The sequence below is a fragment of the Globicephala melas genome, chromosome 1 (assembly GCF_963455315.2).
Source record: "Globicephala melas chromosome 1, mGloMel1.2, whole genome shotgun sequence".
NCBI lineage: Eukaryota > Metazoa > Chordata > Mammalia > Artiodactyla > Delphinidae > Globicephala > Globicephala melas.
Genome location: NC_083314.1, coordinates 21,927,112 through 21,954,896, shown reverse-complemented (window position 1 = coordinate 21,954,896; position 27,785 = coordinate 21,927,112). Strand labels below are relative to the sequence as shown.

The 27,785-nt window shown below is 46.3% G+C and overlaps 1 protein-coding gene across 5 annotated transcripts in view; it reads right to left on the bottom strand.

Moving 5' to 3' along the window:
* CNIH3 (cornichon family AMPA receptor auxiliary protein 3) overlaps positions 1–27,785 on the bottom strand; it is a 282,061-nt gene that overhangs the window by 41,561 nt on the left and 212,715 nt on the right. For all 5 annotated transcript variants that reach the window (XM_060301346.2, XM_060301412.2, XM_060301391.1 and 2 more), the window contains one exon: positions 26,340–26,387. In XM_060301346.2, the coding sequence (XP_060157329.1) occupies positions 26,340–26,387 (48 nt within the window). The remainder of the gene's footprint in view (positions 1–26,339; positions 26,388–27,785) is intronic.

Here is a 27,785-nt window from a genome sequence, read left to right as displayed (position 1 = left end):
TGTGTCTGCTGCCTGGTTAACATGCTGCTGAAGATCATACTTCCCTGAAGATCCAGGGTTTAATACCAGTACAGTCACGAGGGGCATATACAACAACGCAGCTCGGAATGCTGGGCGGGGCGGGGGGGGGGGGCAGGGGTGGTTGGGTGAAGGAGTTTTAGGAAATTTAGTTAACTTAATTAAGATTTAATGTTAATCTTTCAGTCAAGGCAACTGCTAAAACACGAATGTGGCAGCTGGAAAATCTGAGAAGTTTGGAAACTTCAGATAAAGCTTTCCGGAGTTTTCAAGGTGGTTGCCAAAGCAACCTCAGGGACCAGATCCTGGAGGAGCTGAAACATTCTATTTTAAAAACACCCAGTTGATCATCAGAAAGCCAGAAATGAATCAACCAAATAATTGGATACACATTGGAAATTCTTATATAGATAAGCATTTTCTCAAAACTGGAAATAATTCATCTATGAGCAATATTTTGACCTTGGAAGCAAACAGATTTCAAAGTGACTCCCCAAAGTTTTATCACCTGCCTTTGGCACAAAATATGGGAATTTAAAGCTCCTCTCTCCACTTGAATTTCCTCTCCATTTCAGGCTGCCTTAAAAGTTCCTTCTACCCGTCATCTCATCTCTTCGAAAAAGCCTCTCATACGTGCATGCAATCGTTTGTTCATTCAACAAACACTTGTTGAGTAATTTATCATATTACTGTGAGCCAGATATCCTGCCAAAGGCAAGATAACTCAATGACATGGTCCCGACTTTAGGAAGAGTCCTTCAGGGACGAGAGATTAAATAGATCCATAAATGCCACACAAGGCAATGTGAGATCCTATCATGAAATTGTAGGGTCCTGAACGTCACTGGTTCCCAAAACTGTTGCACATCAAAATCCTTTGGTAGAGCTTTACAGAAATGCAGAATTCCAAACCTTACTGCAGAATCTGGATCTGGATTTGAAATGCTGTGCATCTGACTCTGATGAGCAACCAGGTTCGGAAACAGCTGCTAACAGTGAGAGGAAGAAGAACTTACCCTCAGCTGAAATGATAAAAGGTTTCATGGAAGTGGATGGGCTTTAGGTGAGCCGTTAGAGTCTAGGGAAGATAATGGTATCCAAGTGGAGGGGGTGTTCCCTGTCTGGCCTGAGTTCAAGCTGGGGAGAAGCAGGACGACAGCCTGGGAAAGGCCGCTGGGAGGGCCAGGAAGGTCAAGGGAAATTGGGACCCGATACAACAGACAATGAGAAACAATGAAAGGCCTCTAATCACACGAGGGACTGTGTGTACAGCAGTTTTAGCAGAAATAATTTGGCAGAGTTACAGTGGATGGACCGGCAAAAGTTGGCATCTGGTTTTAAAGAAGTTTATAAGGAAACCTCTGGCTCTTGAGTAAAGAAATAAAAACCGAAGTTGGTTACAGTAGGAATGAAAAGGAAGAGGTAAAGAAACATTAGTTAACGTCTTAACATACTGCTTTATTTCAAAACGGATTGTAGGTGGCTCACAAACGTGTTGTTAATTAGTCATGACATATTTGTCTCTGTACAGCTATATTTAGTAATACCTAGGATCATGCTTAATCTATTTGTGTTCTTAAACACTTTTCTCTGGGTTTGTTCTATTTCCAGCTTTGGAGAAAATGCAATTTTATAAACTCATCAATAGAGTGCCTCTTACGTGCTAGGACAGCACAGGCACCACAGAGAACGCAAGGTTGAAGAAGACATAGCATTGGCCCTCAGGAAGACTGCAGCCAGGTAAGGAATCAAATATGTAAATAAGATATGACTATGTAGGAAGACCACTTAAAAAGCCAATGAAGCAGAGAATAGCCAATAGTAGAGATACTATTTCTTGTTCAGTGGATTCAAAAAGATTTCATGGAAGAGGTTACATTTGAGCTGAAACTAAAAGATAACATTTTAGCCCACAGAGAAGAACATTCCAAGTGATGCAATAGTGTAAGAAAAGGCACAGAGAAAGAAAATCACAGTCTTATGTCTCTATCCACAGAACTTGGCACAATTCCTGGAACATAGTAGGTACTCACTAAATGTTGGGAGAGCAAATGAGTGTTTGAAGGGAAGTAGATTTCAGTAAGGTTAAAAGAGAGGTTAGGAAATCAAAGAGGACCTTAGAAGCAATGCTAAGTATCGGTCATTTACTCTCCAAAATTGGGATCCCGAGAAGGCTTCCCGATAAGGAAGCTCTATACGATAAAGGTTTGCTTAGATCACTCCAACAATGATGTGCAGGGTGAATCGAGGAGGAAGACCAGGGAGCAGACCAAAAGCCAGAGGGAAAAAAAACACCTAGGAAGCTACTGCAATGGTCCAGGCAAAAGAAATGAGAGTCTGAGCTCTCGAGGAAGTGGCTTGGGGGAGGAGAGTTGCAATTCATGAAGCGCTTTGGAAACAGAATCCACACACCAACAACAGATGTGGTGTTAAACCTGAGTGGCATGAAAGACAGTGTCTCAGTTAACCAAGATGGGTTAACTAAAAGAGCAGGCTGTAAATCTATAAGTTTATGACAGGTGAATGAAGGGAGAACTCTGAGCCCTTCAATTCCTTTCTCTGCATTCCTACCCTACCCCATTCCATAAAATCGGAATTCCAAGCAACAGTTTCCACATCTTGGGGAAGTATTAGGGAGGAAGCTTGTGGCCTCACTTATCTTGCTTTGGGGACTGCCTGTCCCTAAACTGCACGCACTCTCTTCTTCCACTTCTGCAAGCATGAGGTAGGTTTATGTGGTCAGGGTCCAAAGCCTGCCTCCGTGGCAAGACAAGCCTGGAGCCAACCCCTCTTTGGCACTCGCTCTCCAAGGTGCTGCAGTCCTACCATGACCATCCATAGAGCTGGATGGATATGACACTGCGTTTCAAGCCTCATCTAGACTCAGGTCTGTTCTCAGTTGGTGCAATCCAAAGAGGTAGAGAAGTGTGATTCCACAGCACTCCTACCCCCAATACTGAGTTTGAGGTACAAGGAGCAGACCAGGGAAAGATACTCAACAGAAGGCTTCAAATGCTTGCCTGGAATTCGAAAGGAAGAGAAAGTAGGAGAGAAGGTATACGTTTGGGGCCCACTCTAAGATGGATAATGATAGAAGCTCCAGCATTGGAAGGGACGAGCTCAGAGAAAGCAGAATCTTACACTCAAATGCATACAGTACTAGACAGGTGGGGGAGTGGTCAGAGTGGAGGCGATCTGAAGAACACAGTTCCCATCTAAAGGGGTCATCCAGTACCTAACTCCAGCTGATGGCTGCCTTGAGGGATATGGTTCCAATATTGCCAGATCCCTTGCAATTTTTCCCCCAAAGAAGCTGAAAATCCAGATTTTTGTACGAAATTTTCAGATTCTTAAAATATTGAATGGGACAAACAAAACAAATTTGCAGGCCATATATGACCCACAGGCTGCTGATTGCAACTCCTAGTCTAGAACAAGAAGATAACAAGGCCAAGGGCAGAACATCAATGAACACCTGCATTTGGGATGTGAGAGAAGAGGAGTCAAGAAGGAGATAGGTAAATACTGAAGAACAGTGTAGCCAGTCAGCTCTGTATTTGACAGTGAGGGGCCTCAGCCATGCTGCTCAAAATAACGTGCATACGGATCTCCTGGAGATCTTGTTAAAATGCAGACTAGGATCCCATAGGTCTGGGAGGGGCCTGAGCGTCTGCATTTATCACAAGCTCCCAGGTGATGCCACTGCTGCTGGACTCCCATTGCTAGTTGGCCAATTCCACATAGAGGAGGGAGAATAGAAAAACTGCTTCCGTGAACTTGATGGTAAACTCTCAGTTGCCCATACCAATAGAGGGGGTCCCTGTGATGTTCCAAAGCAGTCCAGAAGCCTTTATTCAAGGTTGAGGAGTGGTTTTGTGATTGTTAGTTTTCATCCAACAAATTTGCTCTCCTGATTCCATCTTGCTTACACTCTCATTAAAGTGGACTTCTCTTTCCCATGGTCAGAAAGGAGAGATAGCCAACCAGAGGCTGCATATTGCAGTAGACAATATGAAGGATTATCCATCTGTGAATGATGGAAAGTCAACAGGATTTAGAAATATGCAATAAGTAAATAGCCCAATGCAGTAAAGGTGAGTCGGGGGAAAGGACTCAGAGTGAAGAGGAGACCCAGTTAGATTTCACTCTGCCATTTGGGGGCATTGAATCTCTGTCTTTCTGCACTTTCATTTATCTTCAGTGAAGGAGCTGCACCAGAATTCATGAAGGCCCTTCCCAGCTCTAATATTCTAGGATTCTAACCCTGAAGACTGTGACTATAGGATTCTCAGAATTGGACCCAACTCCCCTCCCACTTCCTTCCATTCACTCACGGAACACTGACTCAGCACCCACAGGGTGCAGGCCCCACGCTAAAGTCTGGGGAATTCGACTTACACCAGACTCAGTCCCTGTCCTTCAGCAGCTCATGGTCTCGTTGGGGAGAAGAAAATGCAATGCTGCCTGGTACGTGCTAGGATGGACGTCCGCCCAGGGGCTAGGGGAGCCCACAGGAGGGCCCAGACCCCAACCGAGGAAGGAGGCAAAAGGCTTCCCAGAAGTGGTTACATGAGCTGAGTTTTAAAGAATGGGTAGTTTCAGCCAAAAAAAAAAAAAAGTCAAGGAGGGATGAGCAGGAAGGGGGAGAGTGAATGGAGCTTAACTGGGTGTGGCTAGAGCAGGGGAAGGGGGGCAGCCTCGGAAGGATCACCCCCTCCACAGAGCCTTCTGCACCACCCACCGCAGCTGCTGCTGAGAGAGCAGATACCACCCCTGCCCTGCCCACCTCTGTGAGGCTGCCTCAAGCAATTAGTATGGAGGGCTCAAAACCCTGAAGATCCAGCACAAAAAACAGAATGGGCACAGGAGATGCTGGCGGGGAGAGGAGAGGAGGAGGTGAAGGTGATGGGCAACCAGAGAAGGTAATGATCAGAGGGGCCTGTGACTCTAGATCAATTAAAAGTAATCACGGCAGGGTCAGGGCTGTGCTGCGCGTAGAAGGCTGTCCAAAGAGCAAACGGGGCAGCCCGCTCTGAGGACTGAGAAGCAGGAAGGGGCAGCCCCCAGGGTTCCCCCACAGAAATATTCCTGTGGGGAAAACACCATGCACAGTCCTCTGATGCAGGGTTTCTCAACCCTGCTGCTGCCCATGGGAAACACCCGGGGAACTTTAGAAAACTACCCACATGCAGAGACACTTTCAAAACGCCAGTGCCATGAAAAAGAAAAGTGGAGAGACTGTTCTAGATTAAGGGAGAAAGTGGGAAACATGGCACCTAAATGCAGTGTATGATACTTGATTGGGTCCTGGATGTTTTTTTAAAACCATAAAGAACATGATTGGGGACACAGGGGAAATGCGACTACGAACGACATTCAGATAACATTATTATGACAACGTCCTTGAGTGTGATCGTGGTAGTGTGGTGATGTTGGGAAGTGTACTTAGGGGTGGAGAATCACAATATGTGCAACTAAATGGTCCAGCCAAGGAAAGAGTGTGTGCTCCATACCTGGGAGGGGAGGGGAGAACAGACACAGCAAATGTGGCGAGGGATGAAACTTGGTGAAAGCTATTTGGGTATTCATTATACTACTCTTAAAACATCCCCTTACATTTGACATTTCTCCCTCCCCCCGAAAAAAATTTTTTTAAGTTCCCATGTGCAAACCTCAGAGGGTGGGGACTGCACCCCAGCATTTTATGAACACTGCCAAGAAGGCGCTTGGTTCAGGCAAGAATGAAAACCACTGCCCTGTTTCTTGTTGGAGCTGGAAATACCTCTGATCTCTAAAAGCCTACGCATCCCAGCTGCTCAAAGGCTTTTCCAACAGTTGGGGGTGCCAGGAGATATGGGGGGAGCTAATGACCAGGTGTCTGTGCCCCGCCCTGACTAGGGAGGGGAGGGGCAGGGCCAAGGTGGGATTCAATCCCCCGCCCCGCTGACCTCAGCAGTCAGGCCACACAGGGCACTTACTTGCAGTAATGAACCTGAATGCTGAACCCTGCTTGGCTAAGGGTCTCAAACTTGGCTGCGTATTACAATCACCCAGGGGTAGTTTTAAAAATCCTGACGCCCAGGATTTATTCCAAACGAATTAAGTCAGAATCTCTGGAGATGGGACTCAGGCATCAAAATTTCTTAAAACTCCCCAAGTGATTCCAATGTGCAGCTAAGTTTAAAAACAGTGCCTTGAAGAGCGTTTTGCAAATGGTCGATACCGTGGTTAATAATTATGTGGGCCTGACAACGGTGATGGCCAGCTACAGAGTTTCCATCATCACAGGTGTCTTTACCTGCCTGCTTGCCTCTTTCAAGTATCCTAACCAGTTCTGGAGCTAAGAATAGAGTTTCTGAAGGAATTTGTTTCCTGAAAGAAGCTTGTCCTCTTTTTTTTTTTTAAAGATATCTCACTTTTTAAATTTTTATTTTATTTTTTAAATTTATTTTTGGCTGCGTTGGGTCTTCATCGCTGCGCACAGGCTTTCTCTAGTTGCAGTGATTAGGGGCTACCCTTCGTTGCGGTGTGCGGGCTTCTCATTGTGGTGGCTTCTCTTGTTGCGGAGCACGGGCTCTAGGCGCGCGGATTTCAGTAGCTGCAGCACGTGGGCTCACTAGTTGTGGCTCATGGACTCTAGAGCGCAGGCTCAGTAGTTGTGGTGCATGGGCTTAGTTGCTCCACGGCATGTGGGATCTTTCCAGACCAGGGATGGAACCCATGTCCCCTGCATTGGCAGGCCGATTCTTAACCACTGCGCCACCAGGGAAGTCCAGAAGCTCATCCTCTTTCATGAAGCAAAACCATTCCTAGTATTTTCATGCATGTGACCTATCTCCCAGCTCTGCAGGACTCTGCTGGTCCCATCCAGCCATGGGCTGGGTCAACACCCAGCGGGCATTTAGGCAGAACAAGGTAAGCGCCGGCACAGACACACCCCCGCCACCAAACAAACACACACACGCCCTGTGTATAAAACACCTGGGTCACTGCTGGTCTGCAGGCTCCCCACAGCAGCCTGTGGGGCACTCTAAATGTTCTGTCTCAGGATAAGCATTGGATGGCAGTGAAGAGCTGTGTACCCATCAGGCCATGAAAGAGGCTGAAGTTCCGGGGCATTAGACTTTGCAGGTGGTCTGGATACCTACAGTAGAGTGAGGGCTTTTGGGCTGCTATTCTGGGGGCAGTTGTGCAGGTCACACCAGTGCACACACTGCAGGGAACCAGGGGTGGGGTGCCAGGTGGAAGGACGGAAGGTCTGTAGACCGTGGGATGAAAATGACGTCACCAACGCAGCAGGAGGGCAGCATTTCCACGCTTCTCTGGTCCTGAAAGAGGAGTGATGCACAGCCCCTTCTCTCCCGGAGACAGTGCTCCAAACCCGTATGAGCCAGGAGGCTCTCGCAAGAGCATTAGCCGTACAAGGTCCTGAAGGCTCTCCAGCAGGGCACGTGCTGCAAGGGCTAAAGTCAGCCCTTCCAACCAGTGCGCTTCTGTGGGACCAGGACAGTGAGTGAGAGGCTGCTGGCGGAAGGACAGTACCTGCAGCTTCCAGTAAAGACTCCACTGACCTGCGAGGAGAGGGCCCTGAGGAGGGAGGAAGGGATGAGGGGAAGAGAAAGGGCAATCAGGGGGTTAGGGCTAGGGTTAGGGTTAGGGGTGAGTGGTGAGGTAGTGAGGGAAAGAGAAAGGGAAGTGAGGAAGGACCCTGGTGTCTGCAGGATCGCTCTCAAAAGCTCTCCACCCTGGCGGACCATTAGAATCCCCTGGGCAGCTTTGCAAACACCGCTGCCTGTGCCCCCTTGACCAATTAAGAGAGGCTCTCTGTGGATGGGGCCCCTGCACCGAGATTTTTAAAATCTCCCCAGGAGATTCAAGTGTGCTTCCAAGACAGAGAAACTCGGGTCTATGCGAACAACTCCCTGACCGCTGAGCTCTGCATTTTTCCCGGGGCTGTACCTGCAGACAGTGAGGGGGGGAGGGCTCCCCAATAACGCCCCACCATGGTGACGACGATGTCAGAAACAGACACCTTCTTACACCGTTGGTGGGAACACAGATTGCTGCAACCTTTTTGGGAAAGTTATCCGGCAAATTTTTCAGAAGTACAAATTCATATACTGTTTAACCCGATAACCCCACGCCTAGGATATAAATACACAAAGGTGTTTATTGCAGGGTTACTGATAGGGGCCAAATAAAACTGAAAACAGAAAGAATGTCCATAAATATGGACATGACTGACTCAATTGTGTGTACTATGGAATATTATGAGAGTTTGTGCGGTTATTTTTCAAAGAGTTAGATCTCTAGTACTATATTGATCTAGAGGGGTGTCCATAATGAAATGGTATGTGGAGGGAAAAGTTATAGGAAAATTTTTTCCAATTATTGGGGAAAAAAACAAAAGGCCAACTCTGAGTGTATGCACATACACACGTGTGTGTACATTTGTCTGTGTTTGTGCATGGAGATAGGAGCAGGGCAGAGACCCAAGCTTTTAACGTGAGTTATGTCAGAGAGTCAGGAATAGAGAGGGGTTGGGGGCTTATTAGTATTTTCTTCATATTAACTGAGCATCACTTTCTAGTTAAAACAAGGACATCCTACTTCTACAATTAAAATAATTAATGAAGGGCTTCCCTGGTGGCGCAGTGGTTGAGAGTCCGCCTGCCGATGCAGGGGACACAGGTTCGTGCCCCCGTCCGGGAAGATCCCACGTGCCGCGGAGCGGCTGGGCCCGTGAGCCATGGCCGCTGCGCCTGCGCGTCGGGAGCCTGTGCTCCGCAACGGGAGAGGCCACAGCAGTGAGAGGCCCGCGTACGGAAAAAACAATAAAATAAAATAATAATAATTAATGAAGAAAACCCAAAGAGCAAGCTCTGGGGTAAGACAACCTAGATTCAAATCCTGGCTTTGCACGTACTAGCCTCAGCTCCTTAACCCCTCTGCCCTCAACATGCTCATCGGTGAAAGGGGACCACAGTGATGCCCACATCATAATGGCATCCACGTCAGAGACGAGCATTAAGTGAGATGACACATTCAAGCTCTTGGCACAACGTCTGGCATATTCTACGCCACATGCAGTAACTTAATAAACACTGTTGTCATGGTAAAAGCTTTTCCTAGGCCACCAAGGACCAACCTTCTACATCTAGGTAAGCTCACCTCTCCCAGCAAAGAAAAAGAACCCAAGCCCCCTTGTCACTGTCTGCATTGCAGAAGGAGCCTCGTGTCGACCTTCCCTGGAGCCATGCATATAATGACTTTTTGTGCAGCCTGCATGGCCCTATGGGTGGGCGGTGTTCTTTATTACTTCCTCCAGCCCCAGAATGGATCATGCCGTCCTGCTACGAAGTGACAACTTCTGGGCAGGGAAATGCCTGGGAAGGGAAGTGCTTCTCTCCTGGGAAAGGATGTCCTATAAACAAAAATAGTTACGATAATTATATAACTTCAGTCCACCTTAGCAATTGGCCCTTCTGCACAAGCTCACAACACATACCTCGATTTGGTCCTGACCCTGGGCCTGCTGGGGAGAGAGGAGCCAGGGCTAATTAGAATGATGAATGACCCAGGCTCGTCCCACGTGTGCTGAGTCAACTGTCTATGCCTGGGTGACTGGCTTCACACGCTGCTCCCTGCAAGGGGTGTGACAGCATGAAGAGGCCAGGCTCTGTCCCTTTTGCTCAGACCATCTCTCCTGGAGAATGATGGGAGCAATTCTTCACAGGCTTTGCTCAGAATATGTTCGCTCTTTATTCTGATACACATGCAATAAAATCCAACACAAAGAATCAGAGTCTTGCCTTCTCTTTCACCAGATTCCACCCGTGGATGATAAGAAAATGTTCCTGAAATCTAAACCCAGGGGCTCACTCTTCACTCTTGTTTGCTATTTGCCAAGGAGTAGAATCCAAGGTAAGGCCAATCCCTGCTCCTAACCAAGGGGATGTCATTTCCATAAAAACTCTTCCCTGGTGCGTGGATCCTGTGATGGGTTGAATTGTGTCCCCCCTTGCCCCCACCTCCCAAAATTCATACGTTGAAGCCCTAACCCCCAGTAAATCAGAATGTGACTGTATTTGCAGAGAGGGTCTTTAAAGCAGTAATTAAGGTTAAATCAGGTCATTAGAAGGGGCCCTGATCCAATATGACTGGTGTCCTTATAAGAGGAGGATATTATGGCACAGATATACAGAGGGGTGACCATGTGAGGACACAAAAAGTAGGTGGCCATCTGCCAGCCAAGGAGAGAGGCCTCAGAAGAAGCCCACCCTGCTGACACCTTAATCTTGGACTTCCAGCCTCCAGACTGTGGGGAAATAAATTTCTGTTGTCTAAACCACCCAACCCGTGGCTACTATGTTACAGCAGCCCTAGCGGACTAACACAGATCCCAAGGGTACCAGCACTAGAGGGTACAGTGTCTTCTGTAGGTTCTTTCTCCCAAGCCTCTGTTTCCCAACAGCCTCTTAAAATTGAGAAGAGGCCTTTAGTCAAAACCTCTTCACCTCCTTCTGACAGTCAGACTGGAGAAGTGCAAGACACGCACATGCACGTGGCTGACAGTGGATCGTCTGATGCCAGTGTGTTAGAGGTTTGTGTCCAAGTGTGCTCTGCAAAACTCAGAGTATGGAACTGTCCTGGGAAATGCAAAGAAACATGCTTCTAATCCCTAGTGCCTGGAGACATAAGTGCAGGAGTTTGGGAGTCAGAGTGATTTGAATCCAGACCCAGCACTCACTACCCTGAGTGACCTGGGCAAGTGACGCAAGCCCTCGGGTCTCAGTTCCCCATCTTCACCTCACAGAGTTGGTGTAAAAATAAATCAGAGACTGCGGGTAAAGTGCAGAGCACATTCAGCCACTCTGCCAGCAAAGAGTTACTGAATAGGTGCTATTTTCTAGGTAAAATGATAAGCGGTGAACAAGATACGCAGACCCTGCCCTCACTGACTTTATAGTCGACTAAGGAAAACAAACATTTTACAAAGAATCATACCTCTGACTTTCCCCTCCCACACTTCCTTCCTTTTAAAGTCCAGAATATTTGGGCTTGAAGTCCTTTATCAATAACTTGAATAACACAAATGTCAAGTGTTTGAAAACAACCCAACATCCATCGCTTTTGGTCTCTATTAACAGTTGGGATCACCGCTATCAGAAAGCATTTGAAGTACCACAGTCGTGTGTGTATTAAAGTCTAGTTTATACAAAGAGCATCATACAGACCCTCGCAGAAAATGCACTGTCGGTCGTTTTATCAGTCCGTCCTGCTGACGTCATCTGAACAGTGTACACATTCCCAAAGGCAGGAACCTTGCCTAAGTGGCTCCGTTATTTAGTTTCTACCAGGACACCAGTGGCACTGGTGCCACTTTATGCTGATGCACTGAGTGGTAACAGCAGTGATATCACCAGTAAAGAGGCCACAGTAGCAGAGCTGCTCTTGCTGTGTGTTGCCCGCCCACCTCCCTATGCTATAATCGGTGATCACTGTCTTCCAGAATTTCATCACTGCTTTGACCATTTAGCAGACGCAGAAAGGGAACAGTATGGCTTTTTCTGTCCCTTTATAATAACGGCATTTTGCATTTGTATAGCACATTTAACGTATTCAGTGCATTTTCTTGTCTACGGCCGGGTTTTATCCTAATGAAACAAAACCCCATGTGTTTCATAATTGTCTGTGCCATAGAGACAGCTTAGGAATCAGAGCCAGTGAAACTCTGTGCTGGGGGAGGCCCGATGCCCCAAACTGCTTAAAGAATAACAAACCACATACAAGTTGCGAATGGAACCGGCATGGTAATGCCGCAATACAGCTATGCCGTGGGGAGAAGATACATCTGGAGCATCGGAATTAATTCAGCGCAAGCCGGGAGCCCGTAGGAGTTCTCATCTGAGTTGCAGGGCTCTCAGGCTCCCTGCCTGGGTAGAGGCTGGTACCCGGTTCCAATTGTTGGGAGAGACAGAGACTGGCCAATGCTACAGGGAATAAGAGGCCATCAGGATTTGGTAATACTGGCATATTTTGTGGCCCAGAAACGTGACCCAGAAATGTTTCTTGCTTTTTCAGCAATTTAGAAAGGGCAAGAATTGAGTATCTGAAAGGGTGGGCATTTGGGGGGTCGAAAAACAGAATTTTTTCTTCTCACCACATTTTGGAAAAGGGAGCATCTAGAAGCAAACCTCCCACCGAAAAAACAAGTTGTCTGCCGATTACTTGCAATGAGTCACCTGCTGGGTTGACCATCCCCTGGGAAGCAGGAAGTCAGGCGCTCATTCCTTCAGTTCACCTGGGCACCCGTTGGTAAATTATTGCTTTTACTCTGGTACCATTTAGAAAATTACGGCTCTCTAAATCATACTCCGGGGGACCGAGAAAAGGAAAATGCCTCCCCACCTGCATTGCCGAAGCCTGCCCTACCCTCCAACTCAGTGATCTGCAGCCTCGCTACACATTAGAATCATCTAGGGAGTTTTTCAAACCTCCCCTCCACCCCCACCAATGCCCAGGCTGCATTCCAGACCAATGAAACAGAAACTCTGGGGGTGGGATCCAGGAACAGTACTTTTTAAGCTCCCCAGGTGATTCCAAGGTACAGCCAAGCTTGAAGACCAGCCCTCTAACTACATCCATTCCCATGCTCACCCTCTGGGCAGTGAAGGTGCTCTGCTAAGACAAAGCACATCACACCTGCCATGGCCCTTTCTTTGGTTTCCTTCACTTGCCTCAATCCCATGCTCAGCAGTGATAATTCTGCCACACACATTATGAAACTCATAATCCAAGTCATTGTGTGGTTGCCAGGCTCACGTTCACCGATACATTTAGCTAATTAACATGAATCAGATACCACGTTAGGCAACGCAGCAGATACAAAAATTAGGAGGACGTGATCCCCACCTTCAAGAATACAGCTGTGGAAGATAATGTGTACAAGTGACTGTAATACAAGATATTGTGTGATCAGAGCTTTGAAATTCTTGGGAAGGAAATCAGAGAGAAAAACGAGACCCCCTTTAGCTGAATGGAGGTCTTCACAACTGACACATCACACACACACACACACACACACACACACACACACACACACACACACACACACACACACACACACACACACACACACACACACACACACACACACACACCAGCACATAATACAGGACTATGTACATAGCAGGTCTAAAGGAACTCCAGTTGAATGAATGAAGAAATTCAGACTGGCTCCCATCGGAAGCCAAGACCAACACCCAGGATTCCCCAGCTCCTTTCTCCACCCTCGACCATGCCCAGGCTCCTCCAGGTACCATCAGACATCACCTCAACCTCTAGTGCCTAGTCTCTCTGCCCGCCATCCCCACTGGCCACCTCACACTGCCCTTGGAGTTCTGGGGTGCACGTCGGTGGCTGGGTGCCCTGCCCTGGCCACTCTGCTGACTGAATTCCTCCCTGAGACCAAGGCCTGCAGCTGTCATCCAGCGTCCACCCACCTTCTCTATGGAATAAAATCCTCAATTTGGAGCTGAGCATAGAGACCCCCACAAAAGACCAGATGTGGCCATTTGCCTACGATCTGGCTGATGAGTTAAGCGGAAGTGATGTGTGCAGCTTCTGGGTCACATCCTTCACGGAAACGGCCCTTTTCCTCTTCCCCCTCCATCCTGCTGCTTGAAAGGACATCGTGGTGTGACGCCCTCATGGACCACATGGACAAGAAAATGCCCTAACGATGGCAGAGCTCTGAGGGCAGGAGGAGCCTGGGTCCCCAGACAACCCTGGCAGGCAGGGTCCCCCTCCCATCCCACCCTCAGCCTGGACGGGCTCCCCCCCAGACAGCGCAGGCTCCCTTGTATCTTTTACTCACAGTGGAACCCACATCCCAATACGCTTTCCTGCCTCCATCACGTCCTACAATACCTGGAGTTCCTTTGTATATTAAGGAGAGGAAAAAGGTGTGACAGAAAAGCAAACGATTTCCGTCAGAACGGTCAATGACTTGGCGATTTCTCATAGCAAAACTACTGAGAGTCCATAAATCTGCTTAGGTCCTGCTGTGAGAATCTGCTTTGCCGATGAATGCGGTTAAGTTAACCAGCCTCCTTCTTCTGGCCCACACAGTCTGTGAAGACTACAGGGGAAACTGAGTGTCGTCACTCTCTTGGTTGGCCGCCTGTAGAGACTGACCGCTAGGGTCAACAGAAGCTCTACAAAAGGTCTGCAAAGTTACCAGCTCCTATGGACGGAAGCAGCAAGAGAGAAGGGGAGTAAGCATGGGCTCTGGAACCAGACCCATGAGCTGAGTGACCTGGAGCAAATATTTACCATTTGGTGAAGGCAGATCATTTTATCCAACTCACAGGAGATTCAGTTACACAGCAGGCCCAGGGCCCCTCCACAGACCTACTGAACCTGAACTTCCCAGGATTGATGGGGATATGTTAGGATTCTCCAGAGAAACAGAACGAACAGGATGCATGTATGTGTGTGTTTATAGATACACAGAGATATAGACATATATATAGAGAGAGAGCGATAGAGAGAGAAAGAGATTTTAAGGAATCAGCTCAGGCAATTGTAGTGGTTTGGAAGGCCAAATTTTGCATGGGGGCTAACAGGCTGGAGATCCAGGAAGAGCCAGCCTTGCAGTTGAAGTCTGAAGGCCATTTCCTGCAGAATTCCCTCTTATTTGGGGAGGTCTGTCTTTGTTCCATCGAGACCTTCAACTGATTGGATGAGGCCCACCCACCTTATGGAGGGTAATCTGCTTTATTCAAAGTCCACCAATTTAAACATTAATCGCATCCAAAAAATACCCTCAAAGAAACACCTAGAATAATGTCCAACCACATACCTGGGCACCATGGCCCAGCCAATTTGACATATAAAATTAAGCATCACAGGGGGTGGGCATTCATGAATCTGTATTTTTTTTTTAAGTTGGTTTTTTTGTTTGTTTGTTTTTTAACTAATTTATTTATTTATTTATTTTTGGCTGCGTTGGGTCTTCGTTGCTGTGCATGGGCTTTCTCTAGTTGCAGCGAGCGGGGGCTACTCTTCGTTGTGGTGTGTGGGCTTCTCATTGTGGTGGCTTCTCTTGTTGCAGAGCTCAGGCTCTAGGCACACGGGCTTCAGCAGTTGTGGCCAGTGGGCTCAGTAGTTGTGGTTCACGGGCTCTAGAGCACAGGCTCAGTAGTTGTGGCGCATGGTTGTAGTTGCTCCGTGGCATGTGGGATCTTCCCGGACCAGGGCTCAAACCCGTGTCCCCTGCATTGGCAGGCAGATTCTTAACCACTGTGCCACTAGGGAAGTCCTATGAATCTGTATTTTTAATAACCTGTCCAGATATGATGTGAGGCAGAGTCAAATTGGGGGACCACTCTCAATGATGCACCCTAAGGTCAATCATGGTTTCAGGATTTCTTCCTCCGCCACTACAAGGGCCTCTGGATTTCCTTTGTGAAGCTGACCGGCACAAGCTTCCGTCATGCCATGAGTCAGGAAGATGCTCCCTCCACACACAGCCAGGACGGAGCAGGCTGGGGAGACGTTCCTCAAGCCCAGGGCTCAGCACTCCTGGGCAATCCACAAAGGAGTCGGCAGCTGGCCGTATTTCCCGCCCACTGCCAGCCTCTATGGGTTGAAGCTCTTCTCCCTTTCCCCTCTCCCTCAGCAGACTCAATTCTCCAGATCCTGGGGAGTCTTTTGGGGAGCTGCTTATGAATCACCAGCACATTCACCAACTACCCAGCTCACCAGATATTTTCCACAGTGTTCCCCCACCTTGGCCACCCATGAGAAGCACATATGGGCATTTTCTAAATACTGGACCCTCCCTACTAGAGCAGAATTTCTGGAAGTGTTTCTTAAGCAGATGTATGCTGGAAAATCTCCATGGGGGATTTTGAGATGCGTAACGATTAGAAACCACCAGTGCCACTAATGACAAACACAACAGAACAGTGAACTCTACCGTTCGCCACTTCCTGACACTATCCTAGCATATGATTTTTCACAATAAAGGCAGCAAAGTTTCACAGAAAATTCTAAGTGCTCTCTCTGAGCTATTGATGAGAACTCCTGGATGTACAATAATGAGTGGAGAACAACGAAGCGTGTTAAGATGAGGGTGCTAGGCAGCTGACTAGGCTCGTTCATGCCACTAGCCTCAAAACATGCAGGGTTCAAATTCATGATGCCGATTTACTGCAGATTACTACATGTGGCTGACCTTCAGAGCTGCTCACAGATAGTCAGAATTATGAAAATAAAGTCCTTGAATACTTACAGTACTAAGGAGACCACCTCTTATGATGGGAAGGAAATAAGATTTCTGTATAGTTGTCATGACAGGAGGACATGTAGAGTAGTCACTGGAGGAAGGTTTAGGGAACTCTCTTCACACTTGGAATTCTGCTGCAGATGATAATATTGCCCAAGCAGGGCCTGCCCCCCACGAATCCACCTAAAAGAGACCACTTTGCACTAGAGAACTGCTTATTTTGTTTCTTTTTTTAATTTTTCTTTTATATTGGAGTACAGTTATGTAACAATGTTGTGTTAGTTTCAGGTGTACAGCAAAATGATTCAGTGATACATCTACATGTACCTATTCTTTTTCAAATTCTTTTCCCATTTAGGTTATTACAGAATATTGAGCAGAGTTCCCTGTGCTATACAGTTGGTCCTTGTTTGTTATCTATTTTGTTTTTTTTATTTAGTTATCTTTTAAAGCACCTTTTTAAAAAATTATTTATATATTTATTTACTTTTGGCTGTGTTGGGTTTTTGTTGCTGCACATGGGCTTTCTCTAGTTGCGGTGAGCGGGGGCTTCTCTTCGTTGCAGTGTGCGGGCTTCTCTTGTTGTGGAACACGGGCTCTAGGCACACAGGCTTGAGTAGTTGGGGCATGCGGGCTCAGTAGCTGTGGCTCATGGCTCAGTAGTTGTGGCACACGGGTTTAGTTGCCTTCCTGGTCTGGGAAGATGTGGGATCTTCCCGGACCAGGGATCGAACCTGTGTCCCCTGCATTGGCAGGCGGATTCTTAATCACTGCGCCACCAGGGAAGCCCTGGTTAACTATTTTAAATATAGCAGTGTGTACATGTCAATTCCAAACTCCCCATCTATTCCCCGTTTCCCCCCTGGTAACCATAAGTTCACTCTTTATGTCTGTGAGTCTGTTTCTGTTTTATAAATAAGTTCATTTGTATCATTTTTTGAAGATTCTCTATGAAAGGGATATCATACGATGCTTGGTCTTTCTCTGTCGATCTTTTCCACAATATCTGCCTGGAACTCCACAATATAAAGATGTGCAGCCTTATTCCCAGGCCTATCAGATGCCAGCTTGCTGTGGGGTTGTACTGAGGTAGGAGATAGATGGACCCCTGGGCTGGACTGCTGGTGTTTGTTAAGCGGAGCAAAATTGAAGCTTTGTTTTCCCCAGACACTCCAAAGACAAAGCTGCTGGCAGAAGCTGAGCTCTGCTGGAGTAAAGAGGTGAGATGACCACTCCTGAGGTCAAGGAAAACTTCCCTGTCTACACATGCGCAGGAAGGTTCCTTGGGGAAGGGAAAAAGGGAAGAGGCACCACCCCATAATAAGTGCGGACATATCCCTACAGGCCTCTGCGGTGGAATCCACCTTAGCAAAAAGTTGCGCACGCATGTTGGGGAGGGTCTTAGAACAGGTCAGATGTGGGAAAAGAAATGAGATAATTGGCCAAAGGTAAACAAAGACCCGGAAGGACTGTCCTACGTAAGTGATTTAAATCACCTCTCATTAGAGAGGGCGCCCAAAGTCCTTCTCTCCAGGTGTGTATTTCTGCCTTGCTTCTGTATGAAATAAACAAACCTTCTCTGTGTGCTCTCCCACTTATTGTGCTGTGTCTCTAATAATAAATTTTGTACCTGTTTTTGCAGTTTTTGCCTCCTTGAAACATTTTTGCTTTCAAACAGGGCAAGAGCCAGGGAACTTTGCTTCTAGCCTCTAGCCCCTGGTTGACTAGCAGCTAGGATTCCTGGTTTTCACCCAGGCTACCCAGGTTCAATTCCTGGGCAGGAAACTAAGATGTCTCTTCAAGACCGCTTACTGCTGTCCCTCTGAGATCAGTACCCAGGGAGGAAAGACAGAATTCATGCATAGTAAATGCTACTCACAGTGAAATGGCCACTGATAGGGGGTAGGGATGGGGGAAATGTTACTCCTTGAAAGACACTGCGCTTGGTACTATAGACACACTAGTGAACAAGGAAGGGATGGTCCCTGTCTCCAGAGAGCTTGCTGTTGAGTCGAGCTCTGTTCAGCTGCAGTGACCCCAGTCTCTGAGAAGGACACGGTGGCCGAGCTGCACAAGCAGCCCAGGACACCCTGGTTCTGGTGTCACCTCACCATTAGCCCTCTGGTCTCAATTTCCCCTCTGAAAAGGAGGGATCTGGCTAGATGACCTTCAAGGTCTGTTCCAGTTCTAGCGTTTCATCTCCTAATCATATAGTGAACATCAACCTTATGTCCCACTATGTGCTGGGAATTCAAAGATGACTAAGACGTTGGGTTCCTCCTTCGTGGAACTCACAAACTAATGGGAGAGGCAGGCATCCAAAGAGACAATGATGCAGTGTTGCAAGTACCACCACAGAGGTGTAGACCCACACATCTAAGAGTCTATGTCACCATCCTAGAGAAAATCTGCAAAATTTCCAACCTCTGAGCCTTTTTCCCCCAGTTTCATTGAGATATAATTGACATACAGCACTGTGTAAATGTAAGGCAGATAGCATAATGATTTGACTTACATATACTGTGAAATGACTACCACAATAAGTTTAGTTAACATCCATCATTTCATATAGATACAAAAGAAGAAGAAAAATGTTTTTTTCCTTGCGATGAGAACTCTTAGGATTTACTTTCCTAACTTTCAAATATAGCATATACCAGTTAACTGCAGTCATCATGCTGTACCTTACATCCCTAGTGCTTAATCATCTTATAAACCGGAAGTGTGTACCTTCTGATCACCTTCTTCAAATTCCCTCTCCCCCTCTGATAACCAAAAATCTGATCTCTTTTTTATGAGTTTGTTTTGTTATTCTTATTATTTTATTTTTAGATTCCACACATAAGTGAGATCATACAGCATTTGTCTTTGTCTGACTTATTTCACTTAGCACAATGCCATGTTGTCACAAATGGCAGGATTTCCTTCTTTTTTGTGTCTGAAATATATATATCACAAGTGCTTTAGCCATTCATCTGTCAGTGGACACTTAGGTTGTTTCCATGTCTTTGCTATTGTAAAAAAACAAGCTGCTATGAACATGGGGGTGCAGGTCATCACTTCAACATAGTGTTTTTTTTTGGTTTTTTTTTAACATAGTGTTTTTATTTCCTTTGGATATATACCCAGAAGTGGAATTTCTGAATCACATGGAAGTTCTATTTTTAACTTTTTGAAGAACCTCCATACTGTTTTTCACAGGGGGCTGTACCAATTTACAATCCCACCAACAGTTCACAAGGAATCCCTTTTCTCCACATCCTCACTAGCATCTGCTATCTCATCCCCATTCTAACAGGAGTAAGGTGATAACTCATCCCTCTCCTACAAATATATGGTAGATTGATGGCATTCATGGTACCCATTAATGGTCTCCCTGTATCCACACCCTTTGCCCTGTAACTCTGTAGTCCCTCCCACCGTGACCCTGGGCTTGGCCATGCGACTCACTTCGGCCAATAATAGGACACTAATAGATCTGATGCAAACCAAAGCTTGAAAAAGTGCTTGTGTATTTCCACTTCTTCTCTTGCTTCTCTATGACACCATGAGAACAAGTCTAGATTAGTCTTTGGAGAATGAGATGGCCCATCCCAGCTGAGGCCATCCTAGATTAACTTACGGTCTGCTGCCTGCCAGACACCTGAATGAGCCCCAGCTAAGACCAGAAGAACACCCCCTTCTCCCTATAAGTCCAGGCAAGATCAGTGGAACCACCAGATGACCCATGGACTCATGAGAAAGATAAATCGTAGTTGTCCTGAGTCGCTAATATCATGGCAATGGAGAACTAATGAGGACAGGGCCAACCAGCTCCCCAGATTCGAGTGAGAGGCCAGAGCCCATACGTAAGGCAGCTGTTGTGAAGTCCTCGGCTTCTCCTGCTGCAGCCTCGGGAGTGGAGTGAAGCGAGGACAGGGCTCCTCCTCTGGCTTCTGGTTCAGCAACCCCGTGACAGCATCACTATTTACACAGTGAGTAAAATGTCCCATCTTTCCCTCTGACTAACAAGGAGTTTGCCACAGAAAGCATCTGTAGATAAATTATACATGAGACATGGTTTCTGAACTATGCAAGTTTTATTCCAGGAGATTTTTACTTTTCTTCAAACATTCCCTCTAGGGGTGAACCATCCCACCAAGAAATTAAATAGAATTAGAAAAGAGCCTTAAAGGAATCCACTTGGCCCCATGACGGTGAGCCAAGCATATTATAGGGTCCCGGAAGCCCTCTGTAGCTTTGGAATTTGTATCTTCCCTCTAAAATAGCTGAGCAATATTGCTGTAGTAGTGGTCCTTAAGGAGCATGTTCCAAAGCGAACCAACAATTTCCCCTTTCATGTGGTGATTGAAAATGTGGACTCTGTTCAAACAGACTTGCCTTCAAATCCCAGCTCTACCAGCTTATGAAATGTGACACATCTTTTAAGTGGGGCTATTAATCATGACTACTTCATAGAAATGTTGTGAGGATTAAAAGAGTTAATCCTTTCAAAGGCATACAGTAGTCACTCAGGAAAAGTAAGCAGCATTGTCACGCCTTAGCAATTCCCCAAGCCACAGAGAATTCTGATCTGGAAAACTTCTGAGTCAAGGATGGCCTCTCAAAGGCATTCCATACAACTGCCTCTGACTTTTTGTGTCCCTTTTCCCTGTATTATGTCTCTCCATGAAAATAGACCATTCCCTCCAGAGCCCTGCAGGAAGAACTGCGTTAACGGCTAAAAAGACCAGAAGTCAAGCCAATCCCTTGTGGCAGGGAGTGCCAATAATTAGAGAAAAGGCACCGTCGTCACCATTCTCCCAGCAGTTAATGCACAACAAACTGTGTGCTCCAAAGTGACATGAGTCTTTCTCTAGGTTCTGGTACATAAATGTATTTAGTAGCTTCCTCCTAGGTCAAAGAAATTGGAACAGACTTTGAAACTGTCTATTTATAAATTTGTAGAGTCAGCAAATGGCTGATCTCTGGCACAGAATAAAATCTCTTTAAAAAAAAAAAAAGATTTTCCCCCTTGTAAAAGTGGCAGATGCTTATAGTATCAGTTAGCTATTGCCATAATAATGCTGCATAACAAATCACTCCAAAATTCGGTGCCCTAAAACAATAATCATTTATACTTGCTCATGCATCTAGAGGTTGACTGGGGGTCACCTGATCTAGTGTGCTTGGCTCTGAGCTACAGGTGGGCTCAGGTCTGTATCCCCTGCCTCTCATGCTCCTTGCACCAGAGGGCTGGCCTTGATGATGTCAGAAGTGCAAGAAAAGGAGCAGAAACACCCAGTAACTCTTAAGGCCTCAGTACACACAAGCCCAGCCACATTCCGGTGGACACATCCCGTCACATGGCAGAGCCCTCCATCAGCAGGGAGGGGAAATGTACTCTGCTTCTCTCAGGAGGAACTGCAAAATCATATGCAAAGGTCATGGATACAGGCAGGGCCGGCTTCAGGGACATGTCACCTGTGCAGATGCACCTGGGTCCCACGCTCAGAAGGGTCCCACCTTTGGCTGAATCCTCTGCTGTCAGCTTCGTAAAATTCCTAATAACCTTTCATCATGGAGCCCCACATTTTCATTTTTAACTGGGCCCTGCAAATTACATAGCCAGTCCTGGATACGGGGGAGGGTGAAGAATTGGGAACAATAATGCAATCTTCCTACTTAGCAAACTGACTTTACACTATAGAAGTGTCATATCCATTCCCTAGATGCCCCAGCCCCTGCTTTCAGAAGCACATCGCGGAATTTCTGCAGTGCAACCAGGTTCACACCATTCAGCTTCACTTCACAGCGTGATGCCTCCCCTAAGACAGATGTGTGGTTCTGAGAAGCGTGAAATGGGGAGGGGCATTGGTGGCCATCAGTGATTACACTCGTGGCCTTACCACTGCCTTGTTCTCTCCAGAATTAAACTTGGAGCACCTGGCCACCCCGCCCCCAGACTGGTTATACCTCCCCAAGGGACTCAACACCGTCACCCTCACCCTCACCCCCAACCCACTCATCGTCCTCTTTCTTGTCCCACTGCAACTGCTCAATGAAGAGAGCGAAAATTATCCACACACTAGAGCTTTTTATATCCACCACTGTCAGAAAACCTGCAGTGAGACTGGACACACTCTTGGGGAAATCAGGGGGCGAAATGGAGAATCACAGATTTGTCAAACCAAAGGGACATCCCAAACTATGCAACTAAGTCGCCCCTCTCAGGCGGGCTCCGTCTAACTCAAAACCATCGCAGACATCAGGCTGTCTAACTCCGCCTAAGGGAGGGGAACATTTCTTAGCCCCCAGGACGACCAACCTCAAGGTTAGAGGACAGCTGCTTATGAAGAAAGTTTCTCTTTATTCTCATGCCAATCTGCGGCTCTCACTTAAGTTCACTTCCTCTAACCATTGCCTGAACTTGGAGACGCAACAGGAGGCCCCTAGACAGTGTCCTCCGGACAAGGACCTTTCGCGTGCCCGAGAGCAGCCATCTAACCAACGTCTGCTCTCCATGCTCTCCACGCTCCCAAACCCGCACTTGACAGCGACCCTCAGAGTGACAGCATGCCCAGTGGGGAGCACAGCACGAGGGGCAAGTGGCTCTCGCCATGAAGGAATGAATCATGAGCACAAATCGACACAAGAATCCTGCAGTTCAGACAATCACCCAGAGAACACATTTTCTGATAACTACAGAGCTAAAAATGGATCCACTTTGAAAATCCCTTCCTTTCTCCCGAGAAAGCTGAGGAGGTGGTTTAACAACAATCAGCTGCTGAGATGCATCGCATTCTGGGGTGTTTAGGAGATGAGCTCCAAGAAATTTCTTGGAAGGTACAGTTCCCAGAAGGTGGTGATGCTAACGAAGTCCATCAGCCCTCTCCACCGCCCCCAGTACGTGCTCACAGCTTGGGAATCTGAACTCAGAAGCCCATTCAAAATGAGCCAGGAGAGAGGAGGCCCAGGCCTTCCTGCCCCGTGACTCTGCTCAAACGTCAAATGACAGTTCCCCAAGAAAATGGGAGGAGGTGCTAAGGGGGCTGCCGCCAGCGGAGGATTACCTCAGCTTCCTTCAGCACCACGGGTGTGCTCGGGGATGTTACAGGAAGTTTTAGGTATCAGCTAAGTGTCATATAATAATAACAATAACATTTAGTACGTGCCGAGCATTGATGAGCTAGACGCACATGTATTATCTCATTTAATTCTCACAACTCCACGAGGAGGGTGCTGTACTTATCACCCCCACTTCAGAGTCACACTGAGGGTTACACAGATAATCAGGGCACAGGCAGGAAGCAGCAGAAGCCTGTATACATCACCACCACCCTCCACCACTCTTCCAGTGCAAGGAACCAGAACTGGCTTGAGAACTTATTTGTAAGGTTAAAATACAGACTACAAAGAGGGGAGAGGGCATAAACACAGAGGAAAGGAATGGGATGGAAACTGTAGGCTAGAGACCTTCTGTGTCGTAAGGAGTACAATAAAGAGTTAAATTTGATTTAAAAATACAAATATGATGTAAGGACTACATGTGGTAAATATAAGTTTTGTGCCATGTCATGGACACTGTTGAAATGAAGAAATGAAAAGACTATTATGGGACCTAATCAAACTTAAAAGCTTTTGCACAGCAAAGGAAACCATCAACAAAACAAAAAGACAACCTATGGAATGCGAGGAAATATACGCAAACGATGCAACTAACAGGGAGTTAATCTCCAAAATATACAAACAGCTCATACAACTCAATAACTACAACAACAAAAAACAATCCAAAAATGGGCAGAAGACCTAAATAGACATTTCTCCAAAGAAGACATACAGATGGCCAAGAGGCACATGAAAAGATGCTCAATGTCACTGGAGAAACGCAAATCAAAACTACAACGAGGTATTATCACCTCACACCTGTCAGAATGGCCATCATCAAAAAGTCTACAAAAAATAAATGCTGGAGAGGGTGTGGAGAAAAGGGAACCCTCCTGCACTATTGGTGGGAATGTAAACTGGTGCAGCCACTATGGAGAACAGTATGGAGGTTCCTTAAAACACTAAAAATAGAACTACCATATGATCCAGCAATCCCAGTCCTGGGCATATACCCGGACAAAACTATAATTCCACAAGATACATGCACCCCAATGTTAGTTGCAGCACTATTTACGGTAGCCAAGACACGAAAGCAACCCAAATATCCATCAACAGATGAACGGATAAAGAAGATGTGGTACATGTATATATACAATGGAATATGACTCAACCATGAAACAGGAATGAAATACTGCCATTTGCAGCAACATGGATGGACCTGGAGAATATTATGCTTAGTTGAGTAAGTCGGACAGAGAAAGAAATACTAAATGAAATCACTTCTATGTGGAATCTAAAAAATAAGACAAATGAATCTATATACAAAACAGAAGAAACAGACTCACAGACATAGAAAATAGATGCCTGGTTTCCAAAGGGGAGAGGGAGGAGGGCAAGGACAAATGAGGACCATGGGATTAGCAGATACAAACTCCTTTACACAAAATAGGTTAAGTAACAGGATTTACCGTGTAGCACAGGACAGTAAAGTAGGACCTCGGCAGAGGCAGCCACAGGCCATTGCCTGCTGTCTGGCTAGAGTCAGTGGTCAAGCAACACAGAAAAACGAGCAAAGCTCAAATGTGATGGACGCAGGTTACTGCTCTGCCAGAGAATTCAGGATGGTACATTCAAAATGGGGAAAAAAGGGCAATCTGCAGTGTGAAAGACACTTGGGTGTCAGTCTTAAAGAACAAACCAGAGTCTAGGGAAGTGACAGCTGGAGCAGGTTATTGGTGTCCGAGACATTATCTGGGAAAATAATTTACAAATTCATGAAGTTCCCTTAATACCAAATGTCATGTGCTATTTTCTTAATCATTTTTTATTCCTCGGATCACTAGTACTTTCATTATCTGAGCTTACTTCCCCACTGTGACAAAGATGTGGAACTATGACATACTGAGTCTCTTGGAAAACATTAAAGGACAAGTAATTAGCTAGAAAAATCATTGACTTCTTGATCAAGCTCTCTCTCCCAAGGAAAGGTACCATTAATTGAAATATAGAAAAGATTTCAAATGCTTGCAAAATTGTTTCCCTTCCATCAATTTTTGGCATGGCATTTGGTTTCTCTCCTATTCACATAAGGCTCAAAAACTTCTTTTGGGTTGACAGGTGGCTTTCCTATGACCTGTAGCGCATCTGCTCTGAACAGAGATCGGGGATGTCCTTTGGCTCAAGGCAATGGATACTGTTAGTTTTACATGCAAGTTGCCGTTCTCCACACTTTGCTGCAAAAAAGTACTCGTTTTCCTTACCGGAGCGTGGCAGACTGGTCTCTCTGCCACAGAGGTACCCCAGCTACGCCACAGAGTCCTGCTAAATACTAAACTTGAGCTGCACATGCACACGTGAATATGCATGCACACGTGTGCTTCCTGAATGCATTGAGGGCAGCTGTGACCTACTGCCCAGCCATTCAGAGCAACTCTAAATGCTTGGTTCCCGCTTTAATAACATCTCCCTTCCCACCCCTCCGACACTCCTGATGATGCTGTCAATCAAACCGCAAAGCTGAGTGGCAGGTTGAAACCTCAAAGGAAACCCAACAACCAGGTAAAAACTTGGCTGAGCCAAGGTGGGAGCGTTTCTGAGCCCCGCATCAGACAGGAACAAAGGCTGTGAGGCAACATCAGCTGTAAATGCCATCCATCATCATGCAAAGATAAAGAACCTCTAAATCCAACCAGAGGGCACTTGCAAATATCCAGTGCTGTCCTGACACTGACTGATGGCCATCCCTTTTAATTAGCTTCTCCTGTCTCTGGAGGTTTCCAAAGAAGTGATCACGTGCTCCCACCTCCTCCTCCCCCGCCACCATTCGCCTCTGTGGGGAGACAGGACCAAAGCAGGCACTGAGCCTCACCAGCCCCTCCCACTGTGTGACCACCGTGACCACGTGACCATCCAAATTCCGTCACCGGGTGCTTGCACTGACCTTTCGTAGAAGGAAGCAGATGCGCTCGATGTTCCTCAGCCGTTCCCTCTATCAGGATGCATGGGAAAGAAAAGAGAGGGGAGGTTAGATTTTCTGCTGAAAGAACATGAGAAGCCCCACATTCAGCCCCTAGTAGAGGAGGCAGAACCCACCACAGATCCCTCCCAGTCATGACCTCCATGTTCTCACTCAAGTGGCTTTCCCTAACAAGTTTCTGCTCATACAACTCAACAGCAAAACACCAAATGATCCAATTAAAAATGGGCAGAGGAAAATAGACATTCTTCCAAAGAAGACATACAGATGGCCCCCAGGTACCTGAAAAGGTGCTCGATATCACTAATCCCCAGGGAAATGCAAATTAAACCCACAATGAGATATCACCTCACACCTGTTAGAATGACTAGCCTCAAAAAGAAAAGAGGTAACAAGTGCTGATGAGGCTGTGGGAAAAAAGGGAACCCTGGTGCACTGTTGGTGGGGATGTGAATTGACACAGCCACTGTGGAAAACAGTATGGAGGTTCCTCAAAAAGTTAAAAATAGAAGTACCACATGATCCATCATTCCACTTCCGGATATAGCCAAAGGAAACAAAATCACTATGTTGAAGAGATATCTACACCCCCATGTTCATAACAGCAGTTTTTACAATAGCCGAGGCATGGAAACAACCTAAGTGTCCATTGACAAATGAATGGATAAAGCAGTTGTGGTATACACATATATAATGGAATATTATTCAGCCATAAGAAAGAAGTAAATCTTGCCTTTTGCAACAACATGGATGGACCTCAAGGGCACTGTGTTAAGTGAAATAAGTCAGAGAAAGACAAATACTGTATGATCTCACTTACATGTGGAATCTAAAAACAAAACAAAACAAGAACAACAAAACCAACTCATATCTGTGGTAATCAGAGCTGGAGAGGGAACTGGATAAAGGTGATCAAAAGGTACAATCTTCCAGTCATAAGATGTAATTCCTGGGGATGTAATGTACAACGTGATGACTATAGCTAACACTGCTGTGTGGCATATTTGAAGGCTGCTAAGTGAATAAACCCCAAAATTTTCATCACTTTTTTTCTTTTTTCTTTTGTATCTGTATGAAATGATGGATGTTAACCAATTAAGCAATTAAGCAATATATGTAAGTCAAGTCATTATGCTATACAGTTTAAACTAAATACACTGCTATATGTCAGTTATATTTCAATAAAATTGAAAGGAAAAAAAGAGCTTTGAGCTTTTCTCCATCTACCTTGTCATAGTTATTTGCTCTTAACTGAACTTTCCCAGCATACAGCATGGGCTCAGCTTCCCTCTCAGCCCAGCACAGGTTTCTGTACTTTTTCCTGCAGCCTCTGTGTCCCTATAAGACAGTCAAACCGCAGAACGGGCACCACATGCTCGTGAATCCAAAGGCTGCGGTCGGGTCCCCGGG